The 27,911-nt window shown below is 58.6% G+C and overlaps 12 protein-coding genes across 12 annotated transcripts; 4 read left to right on the forward strand and 8 right to left on the reverse strand.

The window, feature by feature from the left end:
- Positions 1 to 2,441: 2,441 nt before the first annotated feature.
- Positions 2,442 to 3,563, reverse strand: MCM5_2 (minichromosome maintenance protein 5; the record flags this gene model as incomplete). Its single annotated transcript, XM_066779152.1, has 1 exon — positions 2,442 to 3,563. The coding sequence occupies one exon, from the start codon at positions 3,561 to 3,563 to the stop codon at positions 2,442 to 2,444; it is 1,122 nt and encodes a 373-aa protein (XP_066629956.1).
- A 724-nt stretch (positions 3,564 to 4,287) lies between these two features.
- Positions 4,288 to 4,880, reverse strand: SLS55_007737 (uncharacterized protein; the record flags this gene model as incomplete). Its single annotated transcript, XM_066779153.1, has 2 exons — positions 4,288 to 4,759; positions 4,813 to 4,880. 2 exons carry the CDS (start codon positions 4,878 to 4,880, stop codon positions 4,288 to 4,290), a joined length of 540 nt encoding a protein of 179 aa, XP_066629957.1.
- An 855-nt stretch (positions 4,881 to 5,735) lies between these two features.
- On the reverse strand, positions 5,736 to 6,458 carry SLS55_007738 (uncharacterized protein; the record flags this gene model as incomplete). Its single annotated transcript, XM_066779154.1, has 1 exon — positions 5,736 to 6,458. The coding sequence occupies one exon, from the start codon at positions 6,456 to 6,458 to the stop codon at positions 5,736 to 5,738; it is 723 nt and encodes a 240-aa protein (XP_066629958.1).
- Positions 6,459 to 6,636: 178 nt separating this feature from the next.
- SLS55_007739 (uncharacterized protein) lies at positions 6,637 to 9,151 on the reverse strand (the record flags this gene model as incomplete). The annotated part of the gene is made up of 7 exons (XM_066779155.1): positions 6,637 to 6,669; positions 6,756 to 6,896; positions 7,088 to 7,517; positions 7,745 to 8,005; positions 8,070 to 8,859; positions 8,911 to 9,073; positions 9,128 to 9,151. 7 exons carry the CDS (start codon positions 9,149 to 9,151, stop codon positions 6,637 to 6,639), a joined length of 1,842 nt encoding a protein of 613 aa, XP_066629959.1.
- A 791-nt stretch (positions 9,152 to 9,942) lies between these two features.
- On the forward strand, positions 9,943 to 10,914 carry SLS55_007740 (uncharacterized protein; the record flags this gene model as incomplete). The annotated part of the gene is made up of 1 exon (XM_066779156.1): positions 9,943 to 10,914. The coding sequence occupies one exon, from the start codon at positions 9,943 to 9,945 to the stop codon at positions 10,912 to 10,914; it is 972 nt and encodes a 323-aa protein (XP_066629960.1).
- A 411-nt stretch (positions 10,915 to 11,325) lies between these two features.
- URH1 (Uridine nucleosidase 1) lies at positions 11,326 to 12,882 on the reverse strand (the record flags this gene model as incomplete). The annotated part of the gene is made up of 7 exons (XM_066779157.1): positions 11,326 to 11,671; positions 11,747 to 11,982; positions 12,073 to 12,078; positions 12,134 to 12,444; positions 12,516 to 12,720; positions 12,771 to 12,778; positions 12,831 to 12,882. 7 exons carry the CDS (start codon positions 12,880 to 12,882, stop codon positions 11,326 to 11,328), a joined length of 1,164 nt encoding a protein of 387 aa, XP_066629961.1.
- A 502-nt stretch (positions 12,883 to 13,384) lies between these two features.
- On the forward strand, positions 13,385 to 15,272 carry SLS55_007742 (uncharacterized protein; the record flags this gene model as incomplete). The annotated part of the gene is made up of 2 exons (XM_066779158.1): positions 13,385 to 13,754; positions 13,864 to 15,272. The coding sequence occupies 2 exons, from the start codon at positions 13,385 to 13,387 to the stop codon at positions 15,270 to 15,272; spliced, it is 1,779 nt and encodes a 592-aa protein (XP_066629962.1).
- A 1,783-nt stretch (positions 15,273 to 17,055) lies between these two features.
- Positions 17,056 to 18,135, reverse strand: SLS55_007743 (uncharacterized protein; the record flags this gene model as incomplete). The annotated part of the gene is made up of 2 exons (XM_066779159.1): positions 17,056 to 18,000; positions 18,130 to 18,135. 2 exons carry the CDS (start codon positions 18,133 to 18,135, stop codon positions 17,056 to 17,058), a joined length of 951 nt encoding a protein of 316 aa, XP_066629963.1.
- Positions 18,136 to 19,770: 1,635 nt separating this feature from the next.
- MRL1 (Cation-independent mannose-6-phosphate receptor CI-MPR) lies at positions 19,771 to 20,927 on the reverse strand (the record flags this gene model as incomplete). Its single annotated transcript, XM_066779160.1, has 3 exons — positions 19,771 to 19,932; positions 19,996 to 20,506; positions 20,569 to 20,927. 3 exons carry the CDS (start codon positions 20,925 to 20,927, stop codon positions 19,771 to 19,773), a joined length of 1,032 nt encoding a protein of 343 aa, XP_066629964.1.
- A 319-nt stretch (positions 20,928 to 21,246) lies between these two features.
- ERG24_2 (erg24, C-14 sterol reductase) lies at positions 21,247 to 22,803 on the forward strand (the record flags this gene model as incomplete). Its single annotated transcript, XM_066779161.1, has 3 exons — positions 21,247 to 21,344; positions 21,395 to 21,693; positions 21,746 to 22,803. 3 exons carry the CDS (start codon positions 21,247 to 21,249, stop codon positions 22,801 to 22,803), a joined length of 1,455 nt encoding a protein of 484 aa, XP_066629965.1.
- Positions 22,804 to 23,416: 613 nt separating this feature from the next.
- SLS55_007746 (uncharacterized protein) lies at positions 23,417 to 24,456 on the forward strand (the record flags this gene model as incomplete). The annotated part of the gene is made up of 2 exons (XM_066779162.1): positions 23,417 to 24,210; positions 24,345 to 24,456. The coding sequence occupies 2 exons, from the start codon at positions 23,417 to 23,419 to the stop codon at positions 24,454 to 24,456; spliced, it is 906 nt and encodes a 301-aa protein (XP_066629966.1).
- A 534-nt stretch (positions 24,457 to 24,990) lies between these two features.
- SLS55_007747 (uncharacterized protein) lies at positions 24,991 to 27,694 on the reverse strand (the record flags this gene model as incomplete). Its single annotated transcript, XM_066779163.1, has 6 exons — positions 24,991 to 25,638; positions 25,691 to 25,821; positions 25,878 to 26,880; positions 26,933 to 27,347; positions 27,421 to 27,521; positions 27,623 to 27,694. The coding sequence occupies 6 exons, from the start codon at positions 27,692 to 27,694 to the stop codon at positions 24,991 to 24,993; spliced, it is 2,370 nt and encodes a 789-aa protein (XP_066629967.1).
- Between the last annotated feature and the right edge of the window lie 217 nt (positions 27,695 to 27,911).

Below are 27,911 nucleotides of genomic sequence, written 5' to 3' on the forward strand. Positions count from 1 at the left end.
CGCACTTGTCATCTCGTATTGCCTGCAGCAATCAGCGCGAAGGCGTTTTTGATGTGGAATTGCTAACTGGCTGGCCTTGGGCTGAGTCGTCCCAACCGCAAATGGGATCTGTTCCGGGGGCGGAGGCCAGGAATTGCTTGTCGTCGGATGCAGCTCTGATTCGTGGCTGCTCTTGCCAACCCTGGGAGGAGTTCTAGACGCCCGTTTCATCGCATCTCGCTGCGGGAACTTTCCGCCCCGCACTGGGCGACGTCATCCGACTGTGTCGCTCTCGTCACACAAGACCTCCACGCAAGCCCAACATCCGCCCTTGTCTTGGCCTCGTTGTCCAAGCATAGAATTACCTTCGATGAGCCAAAGCTTTACGAGCGAATGAGTCGCAAACGCCAAGACGAGTCGAAGCGACCGAAGGATCAGCTGGAGAACAAGACTATTTGCGCCGCAAGCGATGGCCGGATGCGTGCCGACGAAGGTTGAGCCACCCGCCGTAAGATAGTGGAGAAGTTTGGCGGGCCGACACGGACATCCCCTCCCAGCCTTCCCGGCCCTCCGCTCCCCCCGCCCAGCCCTGTTCACCTCCAGTTCCGCCCTGCTTTCTAAGCATCTCCACCATCATGACTTTTCTTTTATCCCGCAAAGAGCTCGCTTGTGTTTGATCTGCCGCTAGGCCGCCACTCTCTTCTTCCCCACCTTCTCCAACCTGCTGCCTCGCATTCGTAACCCTCTAGACTTCATCCCAATGGTCGCTTGCATTGTCGTCGTCAGGCATCTGCACCTTCACGCAGCCAGCTTTCCCCTCATGCTGAAACTCCAGCGACGTCACAATGCCGCCACGACAAGCCGGGTACTAACGGGAATGGCAGGCCTCTGATGAGCCTATTCCTACGTCTGGTGTTGCATGTACCCGCGTCTTTTTGGTCCTGCATGATGCCGCGACAACACAATCACTGAATCGTTGAATTGTGACAAGCCGAAGCAACATGCTCCTGCATTTTCCCTGTATGCGATGGAAAGCGGCACGATTTGCGCGCTCGAGTCGGGAAGTCTTGGTAATAATGGAGAACTGCGGTTAGGGATCCAGCCAACACGGGTGCCAATAAACCTTCGTGCATCGCCAACCCCGATATCCGCCAGTCACGGTTCAATTCTCGTCCCTTTCACCCGACCTGACGTTGTCATGGTACAGAGGTCGGAGAAGGATCCTAACACGGGCGGAGCCCAGAAGTCTCAGTCAAATGTTTCGAAAGGACATTAGGATTCCAGCTTTTCGGCCGACGGGAAAGGTTGTGGCACTTGCCTCGCCGCCGTTGTATCACTTCGCCATTGTACCCCTGTTCCATTCTGGCCCCAGAAGGTTCTCTTTCTTTGTGCTTCTGTCTTTCTTGGACAGGAAAATGGTATGGAATGGATGGAACTCAACATCATCCTGCCGTCCGAACAAGATCAGAGACTGCCAATTTTTTTTTTCATTTTCCCCTTGAACAAAAGAACAGCATTTGTTTTCTTTTTCCCCTTTCTGTTCCCTTTCCCTTTTGATTTCCCCACTCCCTTTCGAGACTCCTGGCTCGCGGCGCGGAAGTCAGCTGCGTGGAAATTTGGAGAGCTGGCCTCTGCATGTCAGCAGCCTCGAAAAACGCCGCCGCCGCCGCCACATCCATGGATTTTTTTCCCGTGGCCCCGCGTCGCCAATGTTTCCGCCGCCGCCGCCGCCGTGTCGTGCGTTTTTCCAGCTGAAACGAAAACGAGCGGTTCGCGGTACGCACCAGTAACAAGAAGGATCGTCGACGTCGTCGTCGTCGCTGATTATGATGATGATGTGGCACGATGCCGATACTTGGTTTGCGAATGCCGCGACCTTGGCGTTGCGTCAAGGCCAAGATGGTCTGCTTCTCGGCGGAGGGAGGGGAAAAACGGACGGAGCGGAGGTGGGGGCTGTGGTAAGTATGTAGTGTGGTACCGTTTGAGATGCGGGGAACCAAGGGCGGAACGGAACTTCGTCGGGCGGGTGGTGGTGGCTCATACATACATACGTGCGTGCGTGCAGTGGGGATGCGGTGGAGAGGGCCATTGGTAAGTTGGGCTTGGACTTTCTTTTTCTTTGGGTTCTCCTTGGTTTTTTCTACGCTGGTGGATGCATGTGTATGTGTTCTGCCAATACGCTCGACTGCTATTCTTGAACTGCTTGAAGCATCTCAATGCGGCAGCTGATGAGAATGGGTTGAAGCACTCAGTTTGCTTTCAAGGGATGCGTGTTATGGTATCGCAATCCGGAAACCATGCGTAAGGTACAGTGTCCAATGTCATTATCTATTTCTCTCCTTCTCCTTCTCATCTTCTTCTCTTCCCCGTCACATCTCAATCTACACCAAGCCTCACCAATCCCCACTCGAAACAGTCTCTACAGCCAAACACCACCACCCAGCCCCTTCCCCCCTCTCCTCTCACGAACCACCCAAATCAACAGCCAACACCTTTCCTCCCCTCGTCACCACATACAACACATCCCCATCCCCCGGCCCCCTCCCAAACGCCGCCGACGTCGCCTTCTCCCCCTCCACAAGGACGTCCTTCTTCTCCTCCTCCCCACTCCTACCCCCAACCACCACCCTCACCACCTCCCCGTCAACCCCGTCCGTCACATACGCCACAACACCCCCACTCCCCTCCTCCCACCTCACCGCAAAATCATCCCCCTTGACGCCCTCGGCCAAGACCTCCACCTTCGCTGCCGCTGCTACCGCCTCATCATTACCGTCGTCGTCGTCGTCGTCGTCGATGCGCACCCGACAAAACAAGGCGCGGTACGTGTTCGTAAAGTACAAGTACCCCCCGTCGCCGGAGGAGGAGGAGGAGGAGGAGGAATCGGGCAGGTAGCGCACGCCGTTGACGCCGGTCGGGAGCGAGGCGTTGGGCGGCGACGTGGTGGGGTCGTCTGCGAGGTAGACGGCGATGTCGTCGTCGTCGTCGGCGGCGGCGGCGGTGGTGACGCGCAGGACGTGGCCGGCCGTGCTGTCGGATATGAGGAGTTGGACGCCGTCGTCGCGTTGCAGCAAGGGGGCGGTAGTAGTCATGCCGTTCAGGACTAGCGCGTTGGGGATGCTGGGGACGAGTTCGTTGATGGCGGCAGAGGAGGAGGAAGAAGAAGAAGAAGAAGTAAAGTCGGCCTCCCAAAGCGACCACGAAGCCGTGCTGGGGTCCGAGTAGTTGCCGGCGAGCACGGCGAAGACGTCGGGAGCGGTCTCGGCGATGCCGGTGAGGCCCTCGTAGGCGGCGAAGCGGCGCACCAGACGCGCTTCTACTGCCGTTGTTCCTGTCGTCGTCGTCGTGTTGGACGCCGACGGGCCGGACGACGGGTGGTTGTTGCTCAAGACGATTTCGTACAGGTCGGCCGAGGGCGCGAGGAGGGTGACGAGCAGGTTGCCGTTGGGGCGCACGGCGACGTTTTCGATCCAGGTGGCGTTGTCGGCGAATTGGTAGAGGGTGCGGACGGGGTAGGGCGTTGCGGATGTTGGTGTCAACATGGCCAGGAAGGCGGCGTTGCGGATGGTGGTGGAGAGCTTCATGGTGGACGGACGTTGTTGTGGGGGTGTTGGGTGAGCTGGTGAGTGCCGCTGCTGCTGCTACATGCTCGTTCTTTGATCGATGGCCGACGTTGGTTTTTCTGACTGGATGGCGGCGGTGCGAACTCTACTTATACATATGCGAGCATCTAGATAATTGTTGCATTTGGGGGCGGAGTCCTTAGTGCTCATTCATTCGGTTTTGCCGGTGTTTTCTCCCTACGCCTTAAAGCGACACCGTCGCTGCCGCTAAGGATCGCTGACTCTTCCTGTGGTGTCAGCAAAAAAGACACCGTCTTGCAATAAAGCCCTGATCGGGGGCCGTAAACCCCACATTGGCAGCTCAGGATGCGTAGTGGCGCACCGCCATTGGTCAAGCATGCAGGGGCCGAAGAATCCTACACATTTGAGTCACTGTCTACATTTCTCTGCGGTAAGTTGCTACGTCATTGGAGGCTTGCTGAAGCTTAGGTTGCTTGTCGCCGGCTTGACTGTCAGCGGAACAGTTGCGCCAAAATACTCGATATTCTGCGTCTCGAGGAGGATGGTTCAGTGAAGGTCGTCAATGCATTGGAGTAAGTAAACACATATCTTCCCACTTTTCAGGCCGCCTGGAGTCGAAATGAAAGACGCACAAAAGAAGGCCATGCATTTTCCTCCATCCACGCGCGCACACACACACACACACACATACCCGACGTTCCCGCTCATCAACAAAACCAAACACTCAACCCTGCGAGTTATCCGGACGCCTGTAGAACCAGACCGTCTGCTCCGAGTCCTCGGTAGGGTTCGAGATCAGCGAATGCGTATCGCAACCGTCGTAAAACGCAAACGCATTGAAGAACTCGCCGCCCACCCAAGCCGGCAGCGTCGACGTCTCGATGGGCTCGCGCACGAAGCCGGTAGGGCCGTCCGTCGAAGAAGAGCCGTTGCCGCCATACGTCGAGTTGTTACTGGTGGCGTTGACGATGTAAAAGGGCCCGCCGACGGCGAGGCTGTGCTGGGCAATGGTGGCCCACACGTCGACGGGGTCGTCGGGCTGCGCGGGCAGGCTGACGGTGCGCGGCCGCCGCTCCGGCTCCGTCGTGTCGTTGGCCGTGATGATGAAGGAGTTGTAGCCCGACGGGTCGTAGACGGAGCCGCCGCTGGGGTACGGCCCGTGCCATTCGTCGATGAGCTCGCCGGTGGTGAGGTTGCTGTCCTTGGTTAGCATTGGGACGGTGATGCTGGGGCGGAGGGTTCTACGCACGTGGCTGTGGCGTTGATGAAGCCCCATGCTCCCACGAAGCAGTTGAAGGCCGTTGCGATGGAGCCCATGATGTCGGATGATGGCTGTGAAGACTTTGACCTTTGCTTGCTCCCTGAATTCAAGGTCCACCGCGTCCTCTGTCTTATACTCCATCTCCAGCCCATGGCGAGCTCAACCGCATCGGTACTCCGCATCACCCGTTCCCCGCTTCACGGCATGTCCCCCATGAGGCAGCAAAAAGCTGAGTGATCCGAGCCCCTGTATAACCACGGTGCGGCTGATGTCTGTGACTGGTGCCCACATTTGTTCCTGTCGTTCAGGCACGACCACGTTTCGCCATGGCTTGCAGCCAATATTCTTCGCAGGGCGCCTGGACATGGGTGAGAAAGCTCCGATTACTCGATGTGTGCTTCAAGTCTGGGCAGGATTCAAAACGCACGGTTGGGACGATCCTACTGGCGGAAAGGATGCGGCTGGGACCTGGGAGACTTCGCCATTGCTTTGCTTTTACTGGCTCACTCGCTACCATGTGTCCGGCTCAATACCGGCGTCTGCTTGTCAGCATGCCTGACCGTCGCTTGTACACAAGGGGAAATTCATCAGCTTCGGCTACGGGCTTGGCCTGCTTGTCTACGCAGTCAGCTTAGTTGCCGAATCGGACGAAGCGGCCCACTGTCTCATTCGGATGCACTCACTTCATCAAGGCACCCCAGTTTCCCTCAAATGGATTTAACCGTTTCCTCTTTTCAGCGGATAATGGTCGCAACGGCAGTAACAGATTTGTGTTGAAGAAAAGTACTCGCTGTGCCTCGCACGCAGCCAAAATCAACATCAGCGCCAAAGATAATCTCAAATATGCCCGCTGCATATCATAACCACGAGGAAGCTATAGCAGTTGCATTCCATACAAGTCCATACATCACCTACCCGTCCAAGTAAAACGCGTCCTCGGCGGTGAAATAATCCTCGTCCGACGAAACCCCTCCATCGCTACCCAGCAATACTGAAACAAAGTCCGGTAGGTATTGGTCTTCGGCTGTTGACTGCTCTTCGTCTTCGGTAGTATATTCCGTCTCGATCGAGCAACAGTTCTCGTCCTTGGAGTCAGAGCCCCCCTGTTCCGAAGTGGAAAGTCCTTCCGAATATCGCTCCACGGAACTGTCCTCGTCTTGTGCATCGCTCGGTCCTTGCAAGGCATCCATGCCCTCCGCTGGATCGTCTTCCTCCTCGGCCTCCGGGATGGGAGACAGCCGCCGCCACCTCTTCGTCTGCGTCTTGAGCTCCCTGCGCCACTCGTCCACGCCGCCGTCGGACCCATTACACGACCGACGTCTTTCGTCACCACCCCAGTCCCGCCTGTCCCCTTCTTCGTTCGCTAGCCCATCTGGACCGTCGTCCTCCTCATCCTCATCATCGTCCTCCTCCTCCTCCATATCTTGGCCCTCATGCCTCCCACCTTCCTCCCCACGACCACCACGCCGCTCCCTAACCAGCACCACCGTCTCCTTCACCCGCCTCGCCCACTCCAACCAATCCCGCAGCAGCGGATCGCCGCCACCCCCACCATTCCCACCACCACCACCACCGGCGCTGCTGCCACCATTCACCCCCAACGCCCCCACCCACGCCCTCTCGACCTTCTCCATCGCATCGTGCGGATCGTGCAGCGCGACGAGCCGCTGATACCCAACCAAGATGCTCTCGTAACAACAACCCGTCGTCGTCTGCCCCCCACCACCACCACCATCGACAAGCTGCAGCGCGGCGGCGATGTGCACCTCAGCGACGATATCGATCTCTCCGCTACTTCCGCTACTTCCGCTACTACTCCTCCTGCTCCTCCTCCTCCTCCTCCGACTACGAGGACGACGACGAGAACGAGAACCGCTACTATTAATTTGGGTGTTGTTGTTGTTGTTGGTGCCGCGGGTTGTTGTTGTTACCCCCGACCACGTCTGATCGCACGCGTTCTGGAGGACGGCGACGACGTCGTCTTCGGTGTGGGGAGGCACGCTCTGGTGGACGAGCGACTGGGTGAGGAAGGCGGCTTCGGCGTTGAGGCGGGCGGACTCGCGCTCGAGGGCCTGTTTTGTTGTGTGCGCGTGCATGTGCGCGCCGGTCATGAGTGTCTGGACGTCGAGGGATATGGATAGGGGAAAGGAGAAGGAGAAGGGGAGAAGAGCGTGCGAGAGAGAGAGAGAGGGGAGGAACAAGATAATACCAAAGGAGGAAAGCGGGGGAAAAAGCATCGCGGGTTGGTTGGAGAAAAACGTACGATGTCTCTGGCTCGGTTCATGTCGAGGATGTCGAGCACGCCCTGCCTGGCTTCGTGCGGCTCGACGAAGCCGTCGCGTGCCTGGAGCAGGCCTCTGTGGACCTGCTCTGCGAGGTGCTTGGCGCCGCTGAAGTAGTGCGAGTAAAAGACGTGTCGGTCGTCGAGCCACATCTGCAGTCTGTGATGTAGCTCGAGGGGCGAGCGCAGGCGATTCCACGACAGTACGTAGTCGAGCTTGTCTTCTTCATCTTCAAGGTTACGGTAGCACTCTAGATGCCTCTCGAACTCTTCATCGGTCCACTGGAGGTATAATGACCGTGTTCGGTTGGTGTTGTTCATTTTCTCTGCCACCTCGTGGTATGGAATAGCCGATCCGTACACAGTTTTCGATGCTGCAGGTGTGGACTCAACGGAAACGAGAGTTGACGAGCTGTCATTGCAAGAGTCCATCACTATCGGCACTTGAGGTAAGCACGAACAGTAGCAGGAGCGATGAAGCAAGCGAAAGAAAGCGGAGCTCGGTGAAGATGTTGAATTTGGGGGCTGCTCATGAACAGCTCGTTCTGAATTACTTGTAGACGTAGCTTTTGAAGCCGTACCAAAAAAGGGAATACCGAACCCGCGTACCAGGAAACATGAATTTGTTAGCGTGCTCACTTCAGGGACCAGACATCGTTTTCCTCAACAATATCGATCGGCCTCTGCTCGTCCAATGATCTCCGCCCGGCTTCAAGAATGGCGCCAGTAGCAATCGTGTTCTTCAGCGTCGGCAGACCACGCTTATCCAAGTCGTCCAGAGTCACACGCCCCTCCTTTAGAGCTGTGACTGCATCCACGAACTTCTCAAACGAAATGTATCCGTATCCGGTCTGGCCGTTGAAATTTCCTTCCTCGTCTGGCGCATACTTCATGTAGAAGCTAAACAAAGATCCTGTCAGCTTCCCCGAGACCACAGCACACGCAGACCATAGAAGCAACTTACGGGTTGAACCACACCAAACCCGCCTCATCCTCAGTGACGTCATATCCTCTCTTGGCTTGGTTCACTCTGACTTCGCCCTTGGCTGCCATGTAGTGGAAGTATTGGTTGCTGTGGACGCCGGCCTTCTGCGGTGCTGTCCAGCTAGCAGTGTACACGCCAGTCGCCCTCTTCGACGGGTCGGTCTTCTTTACCCAGTCGACCAGCAGGGTAATGGTATCTTCGGTCTTGTCGACACAGCCGAGGTCCGTCGCAATACCCTTAGCGCCGCTGGCAGTCACGCGCACAGGCTTGAAATCCGGTACCATGGACTCGTTGATGTCGATGTGGTGCGAGTTCAGGTAGTAGGAAATGTCGCTGTCCTTGCCAGCCCACGCCTTGAAAGTCTCGAGCTGGGACTTGGGCTGCGACATGTAGCTGTAGAAGTAGTTGAAGTCGCCCAGCTTCTGGGCCCTGAAGCGCGCATCGGCATAGGCAGGATCGAAGCGCTTGTGGTGCTCGACGAAAACAAAGACACCATTCTTCTTGGCGGCCTCGAGCAGCTTTTGGTGGTGGTCCAGCAGCTGCACGGCAGGCTTGGTGACCAGAACGTGGATCTTGCGCTCGATGGCGTAAAGCGCGATGGGGTAGTGTGTGGTGTCGGGAGTGAAGATGGTAATGGCGTCGCCGGGCGAGAGGGCGTCAATCGCGGCCTTGTACGCATCCGGATCGCGCTTGTCGTCGGCCGGGAAAGAAGCGAACGAGGTGTCGAGCCCATTGTAGGCCTGGGTGATGTTCTTGTGCAGATGGTCGCCTGCGCGGCGTCAGTTTCGCGAATTGCCCCGAGTTCAGCAGGCATGCGCACGTATGGCCGGAAACTTGTTCCCCGAGGTGCCAACCATGCTCAGCTTGCCGACCTTGCCTCGCCGGCGCAGGTCGAACAAAGTCAGCCCGACGACCCCGACCTTTTTGTCGGAGCCAGACATCCCACCACCGACGAAGCCGGTGGTGTATTCGCCGGTGCCGACCTGTCACGCGTCAGTCAGGCGCAAGACGCGTCGCGGGGGAGGGGCACGCCTTACCATCAACACATTGAGAGGAGCCATTGCGGGAGACTGCGAGCGCGCGGAGAGGAGGCGAGTCAATGCGGATGAGAGGAGTCGAGGAGGCGCGCGATTCTAGTAGGCGCAACGGAAAACATAATTGCGTCGGCGTCTGGTCGAAAGCGGCCGGTGCAGTCTGCGCGGAAAAATGAGGCCGACAATGAGGGGCAGCGTGGGGCAGGCGGCGAGCGGGCGGCGTGCAGGGGAGCTCGAAGCCGCGCACGCGCCGCGGGCCCACGCTTCCCCAGGCCAAGAAGGAAATCGCAGCCCGCACCCCACGCCCTGCCGCGCCGCTGATTGGTGCGAAAACTCGGCCCCCCGCCATCAGGCAATTCCCCCCGGCTCGTCCATCGTCTGCTGCCAGCTCGGACCACGCAGCCAGCATCGCCTTCACCCACCACCACCACCAGCTCCCTCATTAGTCAATCCCGCCCTCGGGTGTCGGAAAAGGCCGCCGTGAGCACTGCCGCTAGCCAAGGCCATTGGCCCAGCAATGCACGCGCTGCGAGGCTCTGCGCGTCTGACGGCCATCAGCAGGCCCAGACGCCCTAAGCGGCCCTGCCTTTTGCCGTCGCCGCAACATCGTCGACGGAAGACCGAGTAAAAGTGGGCTATGCCGCCGGCTTCGGGGTAGCTATAGCGGCCCGCGCCCATTCCTCGTCTGCCCTTATAAGGCAGGTTTGCCAGCCGTGGTGCAACAACGTATCTCCTCTTCCCTTTCCATCATCCCTTTGCTCGCCTTACCCCTCCATCCCGTAGCCCTACTCTCTAGACCTTAGATTTCAGACTCCAACATGGCAGCAAACGGTTCCGCCAAGCCGCTGACGCCTCTGCGCGCCGGCATCTACGCCCCGCTCATGACCTTCTTCGACCCGGACACCGAGGAGCTCGACCTGCCCACGCTGCAGAAGCACTCGGTGATGCTGGCCAAGGCGGGCCTGGTCGGCCTCGTCACCATGGGCTCCAACGGCGAAGCCGTCCACCTCACGCGGGCGGAGCGCTCCTCCGTAACCCGCGCCGTCCGCGAAGCCCTCGACGGCGCCGGCTTTAAAGATGTACCTGTCATCGTGGGCGCGTCGGAGCAGAGCATCCGCGGCACCATCGAGCTGTGCAAGGAGGCGCACGCGGCGGGCGGCGAGTACGTGCTGCTGGTGCCGCCCAGCTACTACCGCTACGCCATGGACAACGAGTCCATCCACGCCTACTACGTCGCCGTCGCCGACGCCTCGCCCTGCCCCGTGCTCATCTACAACTTCCCCGGCGCCGTCGCCGGCATCGACATGGACTCGGACTTCCTCATCAAGCTCGCCCAGCACCCCAACATCGTCGGCACAAAGTTCACCTGCGGCAACACGGGCAAGCTGACCCGCGTCGCCCTCGCCACCGACGCCGCCACCGCAAAGTCGTCCGGTGCCTCCAACTACATGGCCTTCGGCGGCTTCGCCGACTTCACCGCCCAGACCGCCGCCAGCGGCGGCTCCGGCATCATCGCCGGCGGCGCCAACGTCCTGCCCAAGCTGTGCGTGCGCATCTGGGACCTCTGGGGCAAGGGGCAGTACGACGAGGCCATCCGCCTGCAGAAGGTGCTCAGCAAGGGCGACTGGGAGCTCACCAAGACGGCCATCCCCGGCACCAAGTCGGCCATCGAGTCGTACTACGGCTACGGCGGCTTCCCCCGCCGCCCGCTCAAGCGGCTGAGCGCCGAGCAGGCCAAGGCGGTCAAGGATGCCATCGCCGACGCCATGGAGGTTGAGAAGAGTCTATGAGAGAGAGAGAGGAGAAGAGATGAATTGTCTCGTCGATGATGACCAAAACGTCCCTTTCCCTTTTCGTTTCTGCCGGATTCCCTTTTTTTTTTGGGCGTGGGTTTCTTTTTGTGGGCCCTGAAGCATTTTGGAAGCGCAAAATGCTCGTCAGTCAGTTAGACATCATTTTTGAACGCGTAAAGATAGTCTTTATCTCTAGGATTTAATGCACAGTTTTAGATGAACACTTGGTCCTTTCGTGTGAGCTGCGCCAAAAGAAAGGTGGGTCTTGCTTCCATATCCAACGACGTACAGCAGATGCCCTACCAACGTAAATTTCTGTTGAGCAGACATTATTTTCCGTCCCCAAGAGACGCGGAAAAAAACACATCAAGGACTGCCACCTAGCACCCGCCCATCCCACCCACTCACTCACTCCCTCGTCTTCCACCAATCGTTCCCCAACGCCGGCAACGGCGACACCTCCTCCGCCTTCCCCAACGCCTGATCGATCAAGTCCCAAAACCGCGGCACGTCCAGCGTCCGCGGTATGCGGACGCCTTCCTCGCCCTCCCCCACCTTGGTGACCAGCGTGCGGCCCAGCTGGCCCACGGCCTCGGCGTCGGCCAGGTTCATGGCCGGGTCGGCGCGGTGCTCGCCGTCGGTGACGACGTGGACGGAGAAGCGCTCGCCGCCGTTGTCGACGAAGATGTCGGGCACGAAGGCGGCGGCGACGGCGAGGGGGTCGTGCAGGGGAGGGCCGGCGGTGAGGTCGAATCTTTTGACCGTCAATGGCAGGTTCACACGCTCTCTTTCCCCCGGAGAGGGGGAAAGGCGGATCTCTGAGACTTACTCTTCGGCGTATGTCTTGGCGAAGAAGGTCATGATTTCGTGGAAGAGGGCGCGGATGGGCGTCGGAAGCGGTTTCTCGGGGGAGTCGCGGGCTGGAATGCCGCCGGGGAGACCGAGGAGTTTGCTTTGGACCTCTGGGGTGCCGAGGACTTGGTGGGTGACGTCGAGGGGCATGATGGTGGTCTTGGGAGCGATGACCGGGTGAGTGAGTAGGAACTGGGCTGCTTCAGGATCGCACTGGAGGTCTGTTAGTAGTCGTTCTTAAGGGGTCTGTTCGAATGGCTAAGGGCGAAGCCCATATAAGGAGTAGCTGGAGATGAGACGTACGTAAATCTGGTCAAGTTAGCAATATGTCAAGTGACTTCCTCTCCCCCAGATGTGTGCTTACGTTGAACTCAGCATACGGCGTCCAGTTCCCAACCCTCTCCCCTTCACCGGCGACTCTTCCCAGTGGCGCATCGGTGAAGCCGCCGCCTATAGCACCGCCCATGATACTGAAACCCTTCAGATGCCCCGCCAAATCAGGATGCTCCTTGATCACCCGCGCGGCATTTGTCAATGTCCCCGTCGCAATAAGCCAGGCGGTCTTCGGAGGCGTCGTGATCAAGGCCTTGTACATGGCCTCCACGCTGTCGACATCCCGCACCGCAGCCCGTACGGGCTTGGGCATGATGGTTGTTCCATCCAATCCAGACTCGCCTGCGACGGGCCGTCAGCGAGCTGAATATGCGTGGGAGAATGGACCGACCGGTTCAGGCCATGTTGTGTACCGTGAATGCTAGCAGCGTGCACAGCGTCGCGTACGAGTGGCTTGCTGGCGCCAGGGTAGAGGGGGACGTCGCGACAGCCAATGGCTTCCAGGATGCTCAAGCCGTTCTGGGTTGTGTGATGGAGAGAGGCGTTGCCGTGGACAGTGCTGACGCCGAGAAGATGGACGTGAGGGTTGTGCGCGGCAAGCAGGAGTGCGAAGGCGTCCTGGCATCGAGGTCAGAGGGGATTCGAAGGGACGAGAAGCGGAGACGTACATCGTGGCCTTCATGAGGTGTCAGCTAGAAATGCCATGGCCGAGGGGTAGCATGGCGTACCAGGATCAACGTCCAGCCAAAGCGGCGTCGCAGAAGCGGATTCGGCAGCCATTACGGGGGCGCTACAAGCTTCGTTGGTGTTTGAAGCTCAAGGTTGAGTCACCGAGAGATTGGAGCGGGAAGGCTGCATCATAGCTCGGAGATAGGCGGCGGGGTGTGGGGTTCAGGGACTCGGGCCGTCTCCGAAGCTCTTCAAGTGAAATCTCGGGAGCTCCATGTTGGTGCGCTGAGCTCACGGGGCTCTCTATCATCAGCTGAGTTCTTCGGCCAGTCAATACAGGTGTCCTGTGGTGGAGTTGCGAGTAATGTCTGTGAAACTTCCGAGGGTCTGAGCAGAGCTATCCGAAAGCAGCCTGCATTACGGCTTACGTCATGTAGGCATCAGCCAATAAAGACAGAGTCGAACCGCGCTTACTTTCTGCCCAGCCCCGAGATAAGCCGCAACCTCTCCCTTTCCACCCCGACCTCGAACATGTACATGTAAAGTGAGGACGAGCCTGATCCTTGACCCAGCTGCGCCTTTACACCGCCCCCTCGCTACCCGGCGCTCCGACATGTTTGGGTACGAGTTCGTCACGCTCGACAGCGAGCAGAAGGCCGCTCGTCGGGACCTGTTGAACCTCTATGGCACCATTGGGCAATGGTCCATCCTCGCGGTATTCATCGTTGCCCAGCTGGGCTTCGTCACGCGATGGGCCGTCTTCCGCCACTCGAGACAGGAGCGACCGCGTTCTCCTCACCCCAACAAAACCATGGCGCTTGAGGAAAGGGCTTGGTACTCCCGTCTTGAAGAGCAGCTGGCGCGCTTCCGCTGGTGGGCCGACGAGCCTCTCCGGGACGGCTGGTTCTCCAAGGGCGAGTGCCTTCTCGGGCTCGTGTGGACACTCTGGCTCCTCTTCCTTTCTGTTCACAGGACTGGCAACGGTGAGTGAAAGTCTCATGCCATGCTCCTCGAGCCATGGCATTTCCTACTTGATTCTTTTCCGTCTCACTGGATGCGTACTTCATTCACCATGTTGATTGCCGCCCTTAGATTATTTACACCTCACCAAGCGTTTTGGTATGGTCGCGGCATCCCAGCTTCCGCTGCAGTACATCCTCGCCATGCGCTCCGCATATTCTCCCATTCAGATCTTGACCCGTTTGTCGTACGAGCGTGTCATTGCCATCCACGAGCTCCTGGGAAAGATCCTCACCCTTTTCTTTGCCCTGCACGCCGTCTTCTACTTCAACTTCTTCGTCCAAAACGGCGTTGTCTCCAAGCGCATCCAGGATGTAGACGTGATCACAGGCGTCATTGGTTTCATCATGTTCTCGACCATGAGCACCACCGCCCTCAGCTACATCCGAAACTGGAATTACCGCGTCTTCTACACCACACACATCCTCCTTGCCATCATTCTCGTCGATGTCCTCATCTTCCATGTCTCTCACATCCGGACCTATGTTTTCGAGATGCTGGCCGCATTCGTCATCCTTCAAATCTTCCGCCAAGCCAAGACACGCCAGTTCTCCGGATCCATCACCCTCATCCCTGGCACCAATCTCATCCAAATCACAGTACCTCTGCCCTTCGACAAGGATGCTAAGGAATTCAAGCCTGGCCAGCATGTCCACCTCAGCAAGCCGCCGTTGGGCCAACCTTCGCTCAGCTACGCAAACACGTTCGCCATGCGCTACCGCACGAACCCTTTCACTGTCGCCTCAGTGCCCTCAAAAGATCGGCAGCTCCTCCTTGTCGCCCGCTCTCTCGCTGGCAACACCCAACACCTCGCCGCGGTAGCGCGATCTCTCCGCCACCAAACAACAGATGGCAAGCCTACCATCCCTTTGACCATCGAAGGTCCCTACGGTGCTTCTTTGCCAGACTTCCGCGACTTCGACCACGTTCTTCTCGTGGCCGGCGGTGTAGGCGCTACCTTCACCGTTCCCGTGTTCCGTGCCATCACTGAGGGCACCCACCCCGGCGACGAGCCGCCTGTACTACGCACCCGCGTCCGCTTCATCTGGGCAGTGCGGCGGCTGGCTGAGACACGCTGGGCCTTCCCCCCGAAATCCGATGACAATCCCAGTTTTTCCCCCACGCCTGCCCTCTCTACCAACCGAAACATCGACATATTCGTGACGCGTAGCCCCGGCACTACGGGCGAAGACGACGGCCGGGAAGGACTGCTTGCAGAGCATGGAGACGTCGAACTCGCTGACGCCCAGGACCTGATGCACGATCAGAATGATGAAGAGAAGCCATCCAACCGGACCATCTCCCGCGGGCGCCCTGATTTAGCCGCCGTTGTGGACGAGGCGTTCGAGGCGTCGACTGGGACTGTTGCCGTTCTGGTATGTGGGCCGGATGAGATGGTGAAAGAGCTGCGCAGACACGTCGGTGCGTGGGTGAAAAGGGGAAGGGACGTATTCTGGCACGCCGAGGCATTCGGGTTGTGAGAGATGGCTCATTGTATCGGGACCATGAAATGACATGTCATTCGCATTCTCGTTCAGCTGAACCTGTCCGCCATGGCAACTGCGACACAGTCCAGGGGCTCTTTCTTTGAGAGTCATTCGATTATGGACGATGAACGTGTCCATACAAACAAGGTCAGCAACTGCCTTGTTTTTGCAGAATGTTGAGATCTACAGTCATGCCCTCCTCATTCGTCTGTTTCCCACCTGCGCTTGCATGGCCTTGGACTTGCGCCCCATTGCCTTTGCACCTTCTCTTTCCATGAAAGCCTTGTCACTTCCACTTCATCCACGCAGTTCTTTCATTCTCCTACATCACACACAGTACTTACGCAGGCCTATTCATACAATTACAATTACAGAAGTCTTATCGCTCGGAATTAGACCATCCTTAACCATGTATGGAAATTTTCTCGGTTACCTGCCGTGGATGCAGCAAGTATGAAGTGCCAACCGTTACCTGCAGCCTATACCGAACTCCACTGATTTCACGAAGGAACCTTTGCCTCCTCCGCACATCTTTGACCTCGAGTCGGTAAGAAGCGTCCGACCGTCACTTGTAGGCTGGACTGAACTCCACTGATTTCACAAAGCGTCCACCAACTCCAAACGAACAAGGTTTCGTGCGCCTAGCCACGCAACGTGCCGAACGCTATCTTGCCAACAACAGGAGGCGGGATTTTCTGCCCGAAATGTCGATGTATGACTTCCATATGACATTTACCGGTCTGAGCCTCACAATGCGCGATCATTACAACAATCGGCGGGAATACCAGTTCCAGTACATGCTCCGACTCAACGAGGTCACCGCACGTATATCGTCTATGGTAGTCGAAATAAAAGGGGTGGCCGGTCGGATTTCGCCACAGCAATACCGCAGAGGCTCGGACCTAGTGAAAGAGGTCAAGCAGATGCAAAGGGATCGCGACATAGTCATTGGGGTATGGAATTCACTCTTCCTTCCTTACTCCCATCGGGCATGAAGCAGGAGAGTAATAGGCATACGAAAGAAGACCGCTGACTTTCTCGCAACCAGAGAATAGCGACACAGATCAACGATTCGAGCGCGACGGCATCCTTCCTCATCTTGTCCTTGCAGCGATGTTTCCCTCAGATACGTTGGGAAGCTCCCGAACGGCCAAGCATACCTCAGAACTTCTTGAAGGCACTGGAAGCCATCGAAAAGCACCTTGTGTTGTTGGGAGAAAATGACGGGCTGAATCTCAATGGGATAGAAAACCTAGACCAAGAGCGGGATGGTGAAGTGTTGGAGTGTAACTTGACAACCGGTTCGTGGACTCGAGAGCTTGAACAGTTGCTCGGAATTGTCGACTGGAGTAGTCACGCATCACAGGCCGCTCAAGGAGATACGCAAAGCGGCTGATGGAATTCAAAGGCAATGCGTGACCCGGGAGATGATCGGAGAAGTAAGAGGTGTAAAGAGCATTTCGTTGATTGGTCTCAAAGAAAGGAGCAGTGTATGAAGGTGGCGAAGGGGGGGCTTTGGTGGCTGGTACTACTCGCTGGAGTATGCAGATAACGCATTGACAGAGGGAAACAGCTCATTATGCGGAACCAGAAGGTAGACGGGACGGTCGTCGGCATCGTAGTAGCAATCAATTCTTTACACACAACTGCACATGTAGCGCTACAACATAATCGTTACGTGATTCACAAAGGCTGCTGTTCCGTACACACACGTCCCGTCTAAAGCTGTGCATGCATTTGACATGACCGTCATTCGTTTTGCCTTCAACTGCGGGCTTTATATCTTTCTCGACTTCTTCACAATAGCATCAAGCGTCCCTTGGCGAGCGCCACTACTCTGCCTCTTCTGGCCTGCCTTAGCCGTTGCGCCGTTCGCCCCCTTGCCCTTCATCTCCTTATTACCAGCCCCATCCCCCTGCTTGGGTACGCCACTTGTGGCCCCCTCCGCACCGACATCGAACAACTCCCTCCACGTCCCGTCCAACACCCTCTTATCATCGCCATACAACCCCACCTCATACGCCTTCTTCATCGCATCAATGCACACCTGCCGCCTCTCGTTAAAGTCAAACATCGGCTTCGGATACGACGCCGCGCCCTCCCTCCCCTCTCCGCCGCCCCCACCGTGCACGGCGTCATCGTACGCCACAACCCTACACCCCCAGCGCTTCTGATCCGCAATCGGCGCCTTCCACGGCTCATAGACGTACTTCGCATCGAACGCGGCCAGCTCGGGGACCCAGCGCCGGACGAACCGCCCCTCGGGGTCCCACCGGCGCGGGAAGGCGAACGGGCTGTAGCAGCGATGGAAACGGTCGCAGAAGGCGGCGCAGGCGAGCCACATCCAGTTGCCGGCGTTGCAGGCGGGCTCGTGGTCGAGCAGCAGCTCCGCGAAGACGGCGGCGCCGCGCTCCCAGTGCACGTAGCAGCCGCCGCGGGTCAGGAAGCAGGCCAGCGCGTGCCGGCCCAGGTGCTCGACGAAGCCGGTGCGGCGCAATTGTCGCATCAGCGCGTCGATCCACGGGAACCCCGTCGCTCCCGCCTTCCAGCGCTGGAACCAGCGTTCCGCCTCGGGCGAGTCGACGAGGTAGGCGCCGGTGGAGAGGCCGGTGGATGGGTCGATGGTGCTGGGGAGGTGCCACGGGATGTGCCGGCATTGCGGGTTGTTGTGGGATTGGGCGAAGCGGTGGCCGAGGGGGGCTTGGGCGGCGAAGTACATTTCCTGTGGGGGGAGATTGGGGGTTTAGTATGTTGTCGCCGTCTTTCCTCTCGTCTGCGAGTACGAGAGGCCGGGGGGAGTGAGAAAACAGCGTCCACTCACCCTGAACAACAGCTGCCCCTCCAAATTCACCGGCATCCCGCTGGCCTTCCCCTTCCCCTTCTCCCTCTCGTACCTCTCCACCGCGCCCTTCACGCCCCACCAGAACTCCCTCACCCCGAGCGTCCCGAAGTGCAGGTGCGGGCTCAGCACCGTCGTCGCGGGCGGGTCCCACTCGGTCGGCGCCATCGCCGGCTTCTCGAACGTCGCGACGTACTCGACGTCGTCCAGCACCCTCCGCAGCGCCTCCAGCGCCCTCGCCTCGCCGCCCTCGATGCCCGTCGTCGCCGCGCCGTCCGCGAAGCCCAACTCGCCCATCTCCGGCACGCCGAAGTCGCCCTTCGGTCCCGCGAGGCCGAACGCGTACGTTTTCTCCTCTCCTTCTCCTTCTCTCCTCTCCGACCCGCTGACCTCCTGCTCAAGCCCCACCTCCCCCAACCCCGGCCCCGGCGGCGGCAACCACCCCGGCACCGGCAGCGCCCTCGGCACCACCAAGCCCGCCCTCTCCACGGCCCGCCTTACCTGCGCCAGCGACATCGTCGGCTTGCCGCCGTTCCTTCTCTCCACCAGCACGTCGGGATCGAACAGCGTGCGGCCGGTGCGCGTCACGACCTCGACGCCGGCCGCGCGCGCGAGGGCGTCGACGGCGGCGTCGCGGTCGCGCGCGTACGCGTCCGTGTCGCGCTCGTAGACGAGGTGCGTGGGGCGCCACGAGGAGGAGGAGGAAAAAAGCTTGGGGAAGAGGGTTTGCGGCGATTCGCGGAGGACGAGGAGGCGCGAGGAGGGGTGGTTGGGGGAGGAGAGGGCGGTGATGGCGGTGGAGAGGGCGCGCAGGCTGGTGAGGAGGAAGGACCAGCGGTTGGGGCCGACGCTTTTTTTTTTTTTTCTGTTGGTTATTTTTTCTCTGTGGATGGATGGATGATGGGAGTGGGAAGGATGGGGATTGGGAAGTATGTACTGTACAAAGCGAATGGGGATGGGGACGGCGGCTGTATTTTGTGTGTACAGTACTTACCGAGCATGGTAGACATAGTGGCTATCCCATGTAAATATCTGCCAGAGGCATTCTGGCTTGAGGTCCAGCGCTGCGTGAAGGGCTGGCGAGTCGTGAAGTCTTAGGTCGGTGCGGTGCCAGCTGCAAATGGAGAGCAATTAGCATATGCAGCTGGGATCAAGGCACGAATGGGTTTGTCGTACTATATCACTCGAGGTGCCTGTGGTTCCACCATTGTTACTCTGGATGTCCGGAAAGCAGCAGGGTTCATAAAGGACATGTTGATCTGGGGAATGCGGGCCAGAAGAGCTCAGGCTGGGCCCTTGGTGCCCCGTGCGCGGTACGAGGACAATGATGGTGCATGGGCTTGCACGTGGGAAGTGATGACGGCATTCCGAACGCGGATCTGACCAACGATTCGTCGATCGCCGCCGGTCTAAGATCTCAAAGATCCGCGCCTTGTCCATAGCGCACCAAGATACGGTGCCGGATGGCGCAAACCCTTTCTAGAATGTTACTTACAGGCAGCCAGAGTTCTCTCTAGGATCAGCACCGCCAGGAATAATAATGGTTGTTGCCAATGCTTTTCAATTTCTTTCATGGAACCCGAGACTTGCCCTGAAGATTCCCCAGACACTATCCAAATGAAACGGCCCAAACGCCCGACAATGCCGCATGCCTCAATCGTTCCACGATTCATCGAGCTCGTCGATCAACCGATTCTCGTCATCCGAGTCCCGGCCCCGCCCCCGGCTTCTGTCGCCATGCAGCGACACGCGGCTGTAACCACGGCGGCTGGGCATGAAGCGGGCGCAGGACGAGGTAAGGATGACAAACACGTCCTGGAAACTATCAGCTCAAGGGACTTACAGTCCAACCAACCGACGCGCGCGGCGGCCACTCACGGTAAAGAAGCGCCAGATGCTCTCCCAGAAGGCGAAGTTGGGGATCTGGCGCCAGCCGCGCTGGTGCATGACAGTGCGTTGGTACATGCAGCCGCCGACAAAGTACACGAGGAAGGCGATGAGCACGATGACCCCAAACACTCCGCCCGGCCCCAGCTGCTGCGTTTCCTTCTCGATGCCTCCGCACGCAGCCTTGCTCCGGGCTTCGAAGAAATACGTGCATTCGTCCGGACTGGCCGCGACGAAGGCCACTGTTGCCTCGTCTGGCGGCGACAGGGAATCCGTCTCGCACAGCAGCGAGATGATGGTCGACTTGCGGCGCTTGTCGCCCTTCCCTTTCTTGGGCTTGTGCCAGTCGTCGTCGTCGTCATCGTCATCGTCGTGTTTCTTTCTGGTCTCTAGGCTGTGGACGTCTCTGCGGTAATAGTCCGAGTCCTCGCCGCAGGGTGAGCCGTCCGTGTAGTTAAGAATAAGCTTCCGGCCACGGAAGACCAGCTCCGAGTTCTGCTGCCTGGAGATTCACGCCGTCAGCGTCGCGGCCGCCGGGCGCAATTGGGCAGTGGTGCGACTCACCCGATGGAGTATGTCTTGCCATGCTGGGTGTAGTAGGCGCTGACGTTCTTGGTGGCGTGGCTGTCCAGGCCGACAACGTCGTCCAGGTCTTCGACAACGGGGGCGCAGAAGTTGATGGTGAAGTTGGCGGGGTAGTCGTAGCCCTTGGCGTGCCAGCTCTCGGCGGGATGCGACTTGCCGTCCTTGCCCTTCTTGGTGGTGTCGGGCTGGACCGAGATGGGGTTCAGGTCGAAGAAGCGGTCGGTGGGCGACTTGATGGTGCACGGCTTGGCCTTCTTCTCTTTCTTGTCGTCGGACGAGGCGAGGCCCGCGGCGGACCAGAGCACGGCGGCCAGCGCGCAGGCGTGTGCGAGCTTCATGGTGGATTGTTCGGGCGAGGAAGGACAGGCGGATGTGCGTTACGTAGGCTTCACGCAGTGACAGGCCCTTGACTCGCGCTGCGACACGGTGCAGGGACCGCCGGCGCCGGGTTGGTTGCAGGCGTTAGTGCCGGAGGGCGCAGCAGCCGGGCGCCAGGTGCCAGGGTCAAGCTAAGCTCCGCCTAGCTCGTCCATTATGACATGACTTCAACTCGACAGCTTCCGCCCTCCGCCCTGCCCTTGCCCTCATAAGAAGCGCATCGTGGCCAATGTCACCCCGGCAGTAGACATCCATCTCCGCCCGTCCCCGAACCCCGCCATGAGCCAGCTCAGGGAGAGAAAGCCCCGGGCCCAGCAGTCCGCTGCTACCCCGGCTTCCCACGACAAGGAGGCGCATCCTATGGAATTCGGCGGCCCGTAAGCGATCCAGCCTTGCATCATACCGCATGCATGCACTAACTTTTCAGGCTGGGAGCATTTGGCGTCTCCTTCGGACTGCCCATCCTATGCTTTGTCTTCGCCTTCTTCGTAAACGAGACCTCGGGCTGCCCCCCGCCCTCGCTCCTGCAGCCCAAGACCTTTTCGTTGGACAGGCTAAAGCTTGAGGTTGGCTGGCAGGGCTTCTCGTCCCTTGTCAACATCCCGGCTTTTGCTGCCACGGTCGGATACTATTTCTTCAGTCTGTTCCTGAACGCCGTGTTACCCGCCACTGAGGTAGAGGGCGTCCAGCTGCGTTCGGGTGGAAGGCTGAAGTACCGTTTCAATGGTACGTCGGAGATGCCACGCTGCGTATTCCTGTCGCTAACTACAAGATACAGCCTTTCTCTCCGCCCTTGTCACACTCGGCATTTGCGCCGCCGGAACACTCGTCTACGGCGCCGAATTCCCCCTCTGGACCTTCATCTGGGCCAACTATATTCCCATCCTTACATCGAACATCATAATTTCCTATGCCTTGGCAACCTTTGTGTATTTGCGCAGCTTTGCTGTGAAGCCCGGGAATAAGGACAGCCGTGAGCTTGCGGCCGGAGGTCACAGCGGAAACATGCTGTACGACTGGTTTATCGGTCGCGAGCTCAACCCCCGAATCACTCTCCCCTTCTTCGGCGAGATTGACATCAAGGCGTTCATGGAACTGCGTCCTGGCATGCTTGGTTGGGTCGTTCTTGACCTTTCATTTATCGCTCGGCAGTATCACAACTACGGCAACATCACCGCCAGCATCCTCATTGTGACCTTCTCGCATGCCTTCTACGTGCTTGATGCGCTCTACATGGAACCGGCCATCTTAACCACCATGGACATTACCACGGACGGCTTCGGCTTCATGCTTTCGTTTGGCGATCTCGTCTGGGTGCCCTTTGTCTACTCCCTGCAGGCCCGCTACCTCGCCATTGACCCGAAAGTCCTGTCCTATTTCGAAATGGCAGTCATCTTCGGGCTCCAGGCCAGTGGTTACTACATTTTCCGCTCGGCGAACAACGAGAAGAACCGGTTCCGCACCGACCCCAGCGACCCGAAGATTAAGCATCTCAAGTACATGGAGACGAGCGCGGGCAGCAAGCTCCTGATCACTGGCTGGTGGGGCACCGCGCGGCACATCAACTACTTTGGCGATTGGCTCATGTCCTGGTCGTACTGCCTACCCACCGGCGTGGCTGGCTACCTTGTCGTCAACCACTCCAAGCTTGAGGTCGTACCTGGGGAGGCACGTGGCTGGGGCATACTGATCACGTATTTCTACATGATCTACTTTGCCATTCTCTTGATCCACCGTGAGAGCCGAGACGAAGAAAAGTGTAGGAAGAAGTATGGCAAGGACTGGGACGTGTACTGCAAGAAAGTACCGTATCACATTGTTCCAGGCGTGTACTAAAGGGACACGACAGTTGATGACAGGATGTACGGAGCATGTTCAGATGGATAACATGAGTACATCGACCTTGGTTAGAGAGAAATAATCTTATCATAACCAGATGGGCCAATGGACAGCGTTCGTGATGTGCGTAAACGTAAACGAGAACTTTGATAAAATCCAACGCTGGCGAATCTTCTCCCCGTTGTCTCAGTTGACGCATTCGATTAGAGGAGGACCAAGTGGGAGAGCTTAACGGCTAAACCGCGCCCAATAAGATCGCCTCGTCACTTTCCGCGTACGACTCAATGGCATGGCTGATGATTGGCCGAGGCCGATTCTGCCCGGTGGAGGACCAGTATTTGTGTACCAACTTCCCGAAGAAGCTTTCCGGTCGCGGGCAGGATCGACCAACTGTCGTGTCATTTTGAGCTGATGAGACAGCAACGCCTAAGCTTTCCCCGGGGCCTCGACCTCTTCTGCTACTTCTCTCTTTCTCTCTCCTCCCACCAAACCTTCCCGTGCAACCACGCACACGACAACGCAACAACAATCATCAACATCATCACCTCGCCACCTTGCGGGCAACAAAGCATCAATTTGTGATCCACATCGCCAACGAACTCCATCCACAATGGTCTCGACGCGCAGCCACCCCACCGCCTTCCCACCGCCCGAGCTGGCCTCGCCCACCAAAGCGTCGCCGTCGAAGCGCGGTGGCTCGCGCGCCACGTCGACCGCCTCGCCCGCGCCCGGCGGCAGCGCCAACGCCATCGCCCCCACCTCCGCACCCATCTCCACCGCCTTCAACGACACCACCACCACCACCATCAACACCACGAACAACAAAAAACCCGCCCGCACCACCGACGGCAACGGCAGCAACGCCAATCAATGGACGCACACGCCCTCGCGCCTCACGCTGGCGTGGCTGGCGCTATCGCTGCCGCTGGTGGCGTGGGACACGGGCTACATGCTGCTGCGGCCGCACAGCATGCCGGGCGGCTGGCTGCACGCGCCGCTGTGGGCGCCGTACGCACTGTACGGCTCCGTCGACCACGTGTACGGCTTCCCCGCGTGGGAGCGCGGCGACGGCTTCGGCGCCGCGCAGGCGAGCCTGAACCTCGTCGAGACGGCGCTGTATCTGGGGTACGTGTGGGTCGTGTACGCGCGCGGGTCCGGGAGCTCGGGGAGGAAGGATGTGCAGCCGGCGGGGAAGGAGGAGGTGGTGGTGGGGCGGACGGTCGGGGGCGCGGCGAGGGTGGTTGTGGGGAGGACGGCGGCGCGGGCGGTGCTGGTGGCGTTTGCGGCGAGCGTCATGACGCTGAGCAAGACGGTGCTGTACTGGCTCGTCGAGTATTGGAGCGGCTTCCAGAACATCGGGCATAACGACGCGGCGAGCTTGTTCTTTTTGTGGATCGTGCCGAAGTGAGTTTTTTTTTTTTTTTTTTCTCAGCTTTCCCCCCCAACTCCTCCTTCGGTGCCTCTGCTGTTGGACTTCACTATCATTTTTACTTTGCTCGATTTTCCTGGGATGTCGGATGCTAACCATTGGCAACCAGCGGCGCGTGGCTCGTCCTCCCGACTTACATGATGTACGTCTTCGGAAGCGAGATCGTCCAGGGCTTGGAGGCTGCCGGTTCGGCGGGGGCGTCGACCAAGAAGTCGCAGTAGCGGTGGGGGAAGAAGAGGTCCAACGGAGAGCGCGCGGTATACGGATATCTATTGTAGATGAGAGTTCGACCGGATATTCCAGACCCGCGCGGCATTCGATTACGATTTGAAGAGGAAAAGAAAAAACACACGACGAATGATACCCTTTTTGCTGAACAACCTCGCGAACATTGAATTTACATGCACTGATGGTGCTTCATCTCGCACGCTCTCACCTTCATCACGTTAAAGCAAACCAAGACTTTGACGCTGAGCATCAATTGTTTTGTTCGTTGCGAGGCCGTTGTCGTGTTTCGTTCATCTGACCTAGGTAACCGTAACGCTCGTCTCAAAAAAGACCGTCCAGATATACATCATCCGAATCCCCAACGTGAAGGCGTCCAAAAAAAAAAAAAAATTTCCGCCCTCCGTGGCGCGAGCCAATCTGAAGTTCTGTCACATGTCTCTCTACCCTACTACCTCTGGTAGCTAGCCTGTGTCTCTCTTTCCCCCCTTTTTTTTTTACCCATATGACAATCTGAGCAAAAAAAACACTCACTCCTCCCACGCCAGGAACGGCTTCATGGCGGTGCCGCCGCACGCCCGCTCGAGGGCCAAAAAGGCAAAGTGGCCGCCGACGACGGGGCGGGCGAAGAAGAAGGGGTTGGGGAAGCCGCCGTCCTCCTCGGTCTTGTACAGGTCGGCGAAGGCGCGGTCGGTCGCCGTCTCGTTGAGCCATTGGGCGACGCGGTCGAGGATGTCGGCGCGCGTGCGCTGCGACGTGACGGCCGCGGCCTCGAACTCCCAGTCCGACTTGGTGTACAGGTGCCGCGAGTCGAGCGGCAGCCCGTACTTTTGCATCACCGCCGCGTACCACTTGGACTGGATTTCGTACACGTGGTGCGGGATGAAGTCCGACGTGATGGGCTTGCGCGAGCCCGGGAGCGAGTGGTGGCGGTTGTCCGGCTGGAGGGGCGCTTGCGAGCCGCCCTTCTGGTTGGAGACGACGTCGTCTTCATCATCGCGGTGGGCGGTGGTGGAGCTGGAGTTGGTGATTGTGGGATGGAAGCACAGCAGGGAATCGGCGTAAAGAGAGTAGATTGTCGTCCAGCTTCCGTACCAGTCGTAGGCCAACTTGGCGTGGGTGCCATCGCGCGAAATGGCGAATTCTTGCCACTTCTCAATGTAGACATCGGAGACGTTCTGCGAGTCGTTAGTTTGATGACCATTGCCCCTCGAGTTCGTGGTGGCTTACCTGGTAGTACTTGACGTCTGCATCGTTGCCCATCGTAGCTGCGAGCTCGCTCATGGCCTTGATACCAACAATTCCCTTGAGAGCAAGGTTGCTGTGTAGAGCCAACCAGCCAGCAAAGTCGTCGGTGGAGACTAAGATTTCTCAGCTGAGCGTATCTCAAAAGGGGCTTTGAAGACATTATACTTACGTTGGTTGTGCGGCTCCAAGCTGAATTCAACCAAGTAGCCGCTCCACTGCCTCCAGAGGTTGTAGCTCTTGCTAAGCCACTTCCGCGCCTGCTTGGCACCCTTCGTGCGGCCGCCCCAAGTGTTGTCGATATGCTCAATACCCTCGAACTCGCTGGTGGTGAGAGCGAATGGGTTCAGGGCGTCCTCGTCATAGTCCGAGCTACCCATAGTGGACCAGACAGACTGAGACTCGTCGCCGGTGCCGTAGGTGAGCGAATTGACGAGGGACAAGCCCATGATAAGCATGTCTCCACACTCTTCGACTGGCATGTACTCGTCGTTGCCGTCAGCGTGACCAGTCAAGTTGGGGAAGTGCGCCCCGAGGTCGTGCATCGAGTAGTCGTTGGGGTACTGTCCGCTGTTCATGTGCTCAATGAGCGGCTCAAGCAGCCACGCCCCCCAGCGGGGGTTCGTGTACAAGAAGAAGGGCCAGGCCGGGAAGATGACATCCACGGTCTGGGAATTTCCATTCGACGAGATCTCTTTCAAGAAGAGGAGGGGCTCTTCGGCGGTGCCGGAGAAGCTGGTGGCGCCCATGACCTGGCGAGCGCTGAGGGCGACAATGTCAACATAGTTGTCAGAACCGGACTCCCACGCATCAACCTCGAGCTGATCCGAGTAGTTGGCAGCAAGATGGGCGGCATTGTCGAAATCGAGGTAGTGGTAGGTCAGCAACTCCTCGACGTCGCCGAACCACGATTTCCAGAGAGGACGCATGTACGTCAGGCCCCGTGCGGAGGCATACTGAACGACGGGGTCCTGGATGTGAGCCAGCGTGAACAAAACGCTGTCAGTAGAGGGCTTAGAACTGTTTCCAGAAAGGTCAAAGGACTTGGCGAAAGCGAAGACAGGCTCCTCGTCCATGATGCTGCGGAAGTCGCCGTCGACCTCATTCTCCAGCGTTCCGGTCGCGGAAAAGCGCTGTCGCAGGATGGCAGAAGTACCACACTCGTGGCGAACATCCTGAACCACTATCAGTATTTCAACTGTCTGGAGTTGCTCGTTCCGGACATACCGAAGGGGCTGTGAAGTACAGCGAGCCCCACTCAGACTGAGCATTGCCGCCACCTTGGTGCTCAGTGAAGAGCAGCTCCTCTTCGCGAGTGACCTTGAAGGTCTTGAGGCGATGCTTGTCATCGAGAGCGTTGTGCGCAAAGTCCCACACGATGCGGGAATCGCGGTGTCCGCTGACCCATTGTCCGTTCACGTCGATGTACACATTGACATTGAACGTCCCGGAGACATGTACCGACACGTACGAGGCCGGAATGGACTGGCGGAGGGTCGATGTCGGAGTGATGGGCGATAGGAAGGACAGCACCAGCTCAAGCGGCTCGTGGTCGTGCGAGGGCGGAGGGATGGCGTAGGTCAGGTTGGTGGTCGAGGCATCGTACTTGGCGCCCTGGTAGATGGCCCGCGAAACGTTGTACCTGCCCGCGCGAATCGATTAGCGTCCTGCTGCATTCCGGCCGCAAGGCTGAGGTGGTGTACAGAGTGGCTTACCCCTCTCCGTGCCCGCTCGGGTCCAGGGAGTCGTGCGCGCGACCCAACAGCGGGTAGACGGTATGCGTCTCCGGCACGGCCGCGAGCAGCGAGAATCCAATCTGTCGGGAACCGATGCGTGGTTAGCATGCGTGAAGTCCGGGGTATCTGCATGCGGAGAGCAGGAACGGGGTAACGCTCCGCGGAATCCGGGATCGCATACCTCATCGCCGGTCCAGAAGATGGGCCATTTGCTCCACGGCTCGTCCCTGGCATTTGCCAGCCAAAGGCTCATGTACGGCGTACGCACTGTGAGGGGCAGCACGGGCGGGGTCAGCGTCGAGGCCGCGACGATGCCGGTCAGCATCGCCACGGCAGCTGCACAGGCGGCTGCGGGTGTCCGCATTGCGTCAGATGGTACCGGCAGGAACGTCGGCCAACCCGGGGTCAATAACAATGCTTCAAGCTGGCGCACCGATGAAAAGAAGTGAAAATAGGTCTATAGCAGGCTG

This window comes from Diplodia seriata (genome assembly GCF_021436955.1).
Source record: "Diplodia seriata strain FDS-637 chromosome Unknown scaffold_8, whole genome shotgun sequence".
In the NCBI taxonomy this organism is placed as follows: domain Eukaryota; kingdom Fungi; phylum Ascomycota; class Dothideomycetes; order Botryosphaeriales; family Botryosphaeriaceae; genus Diplodia; species Diplodia seriata.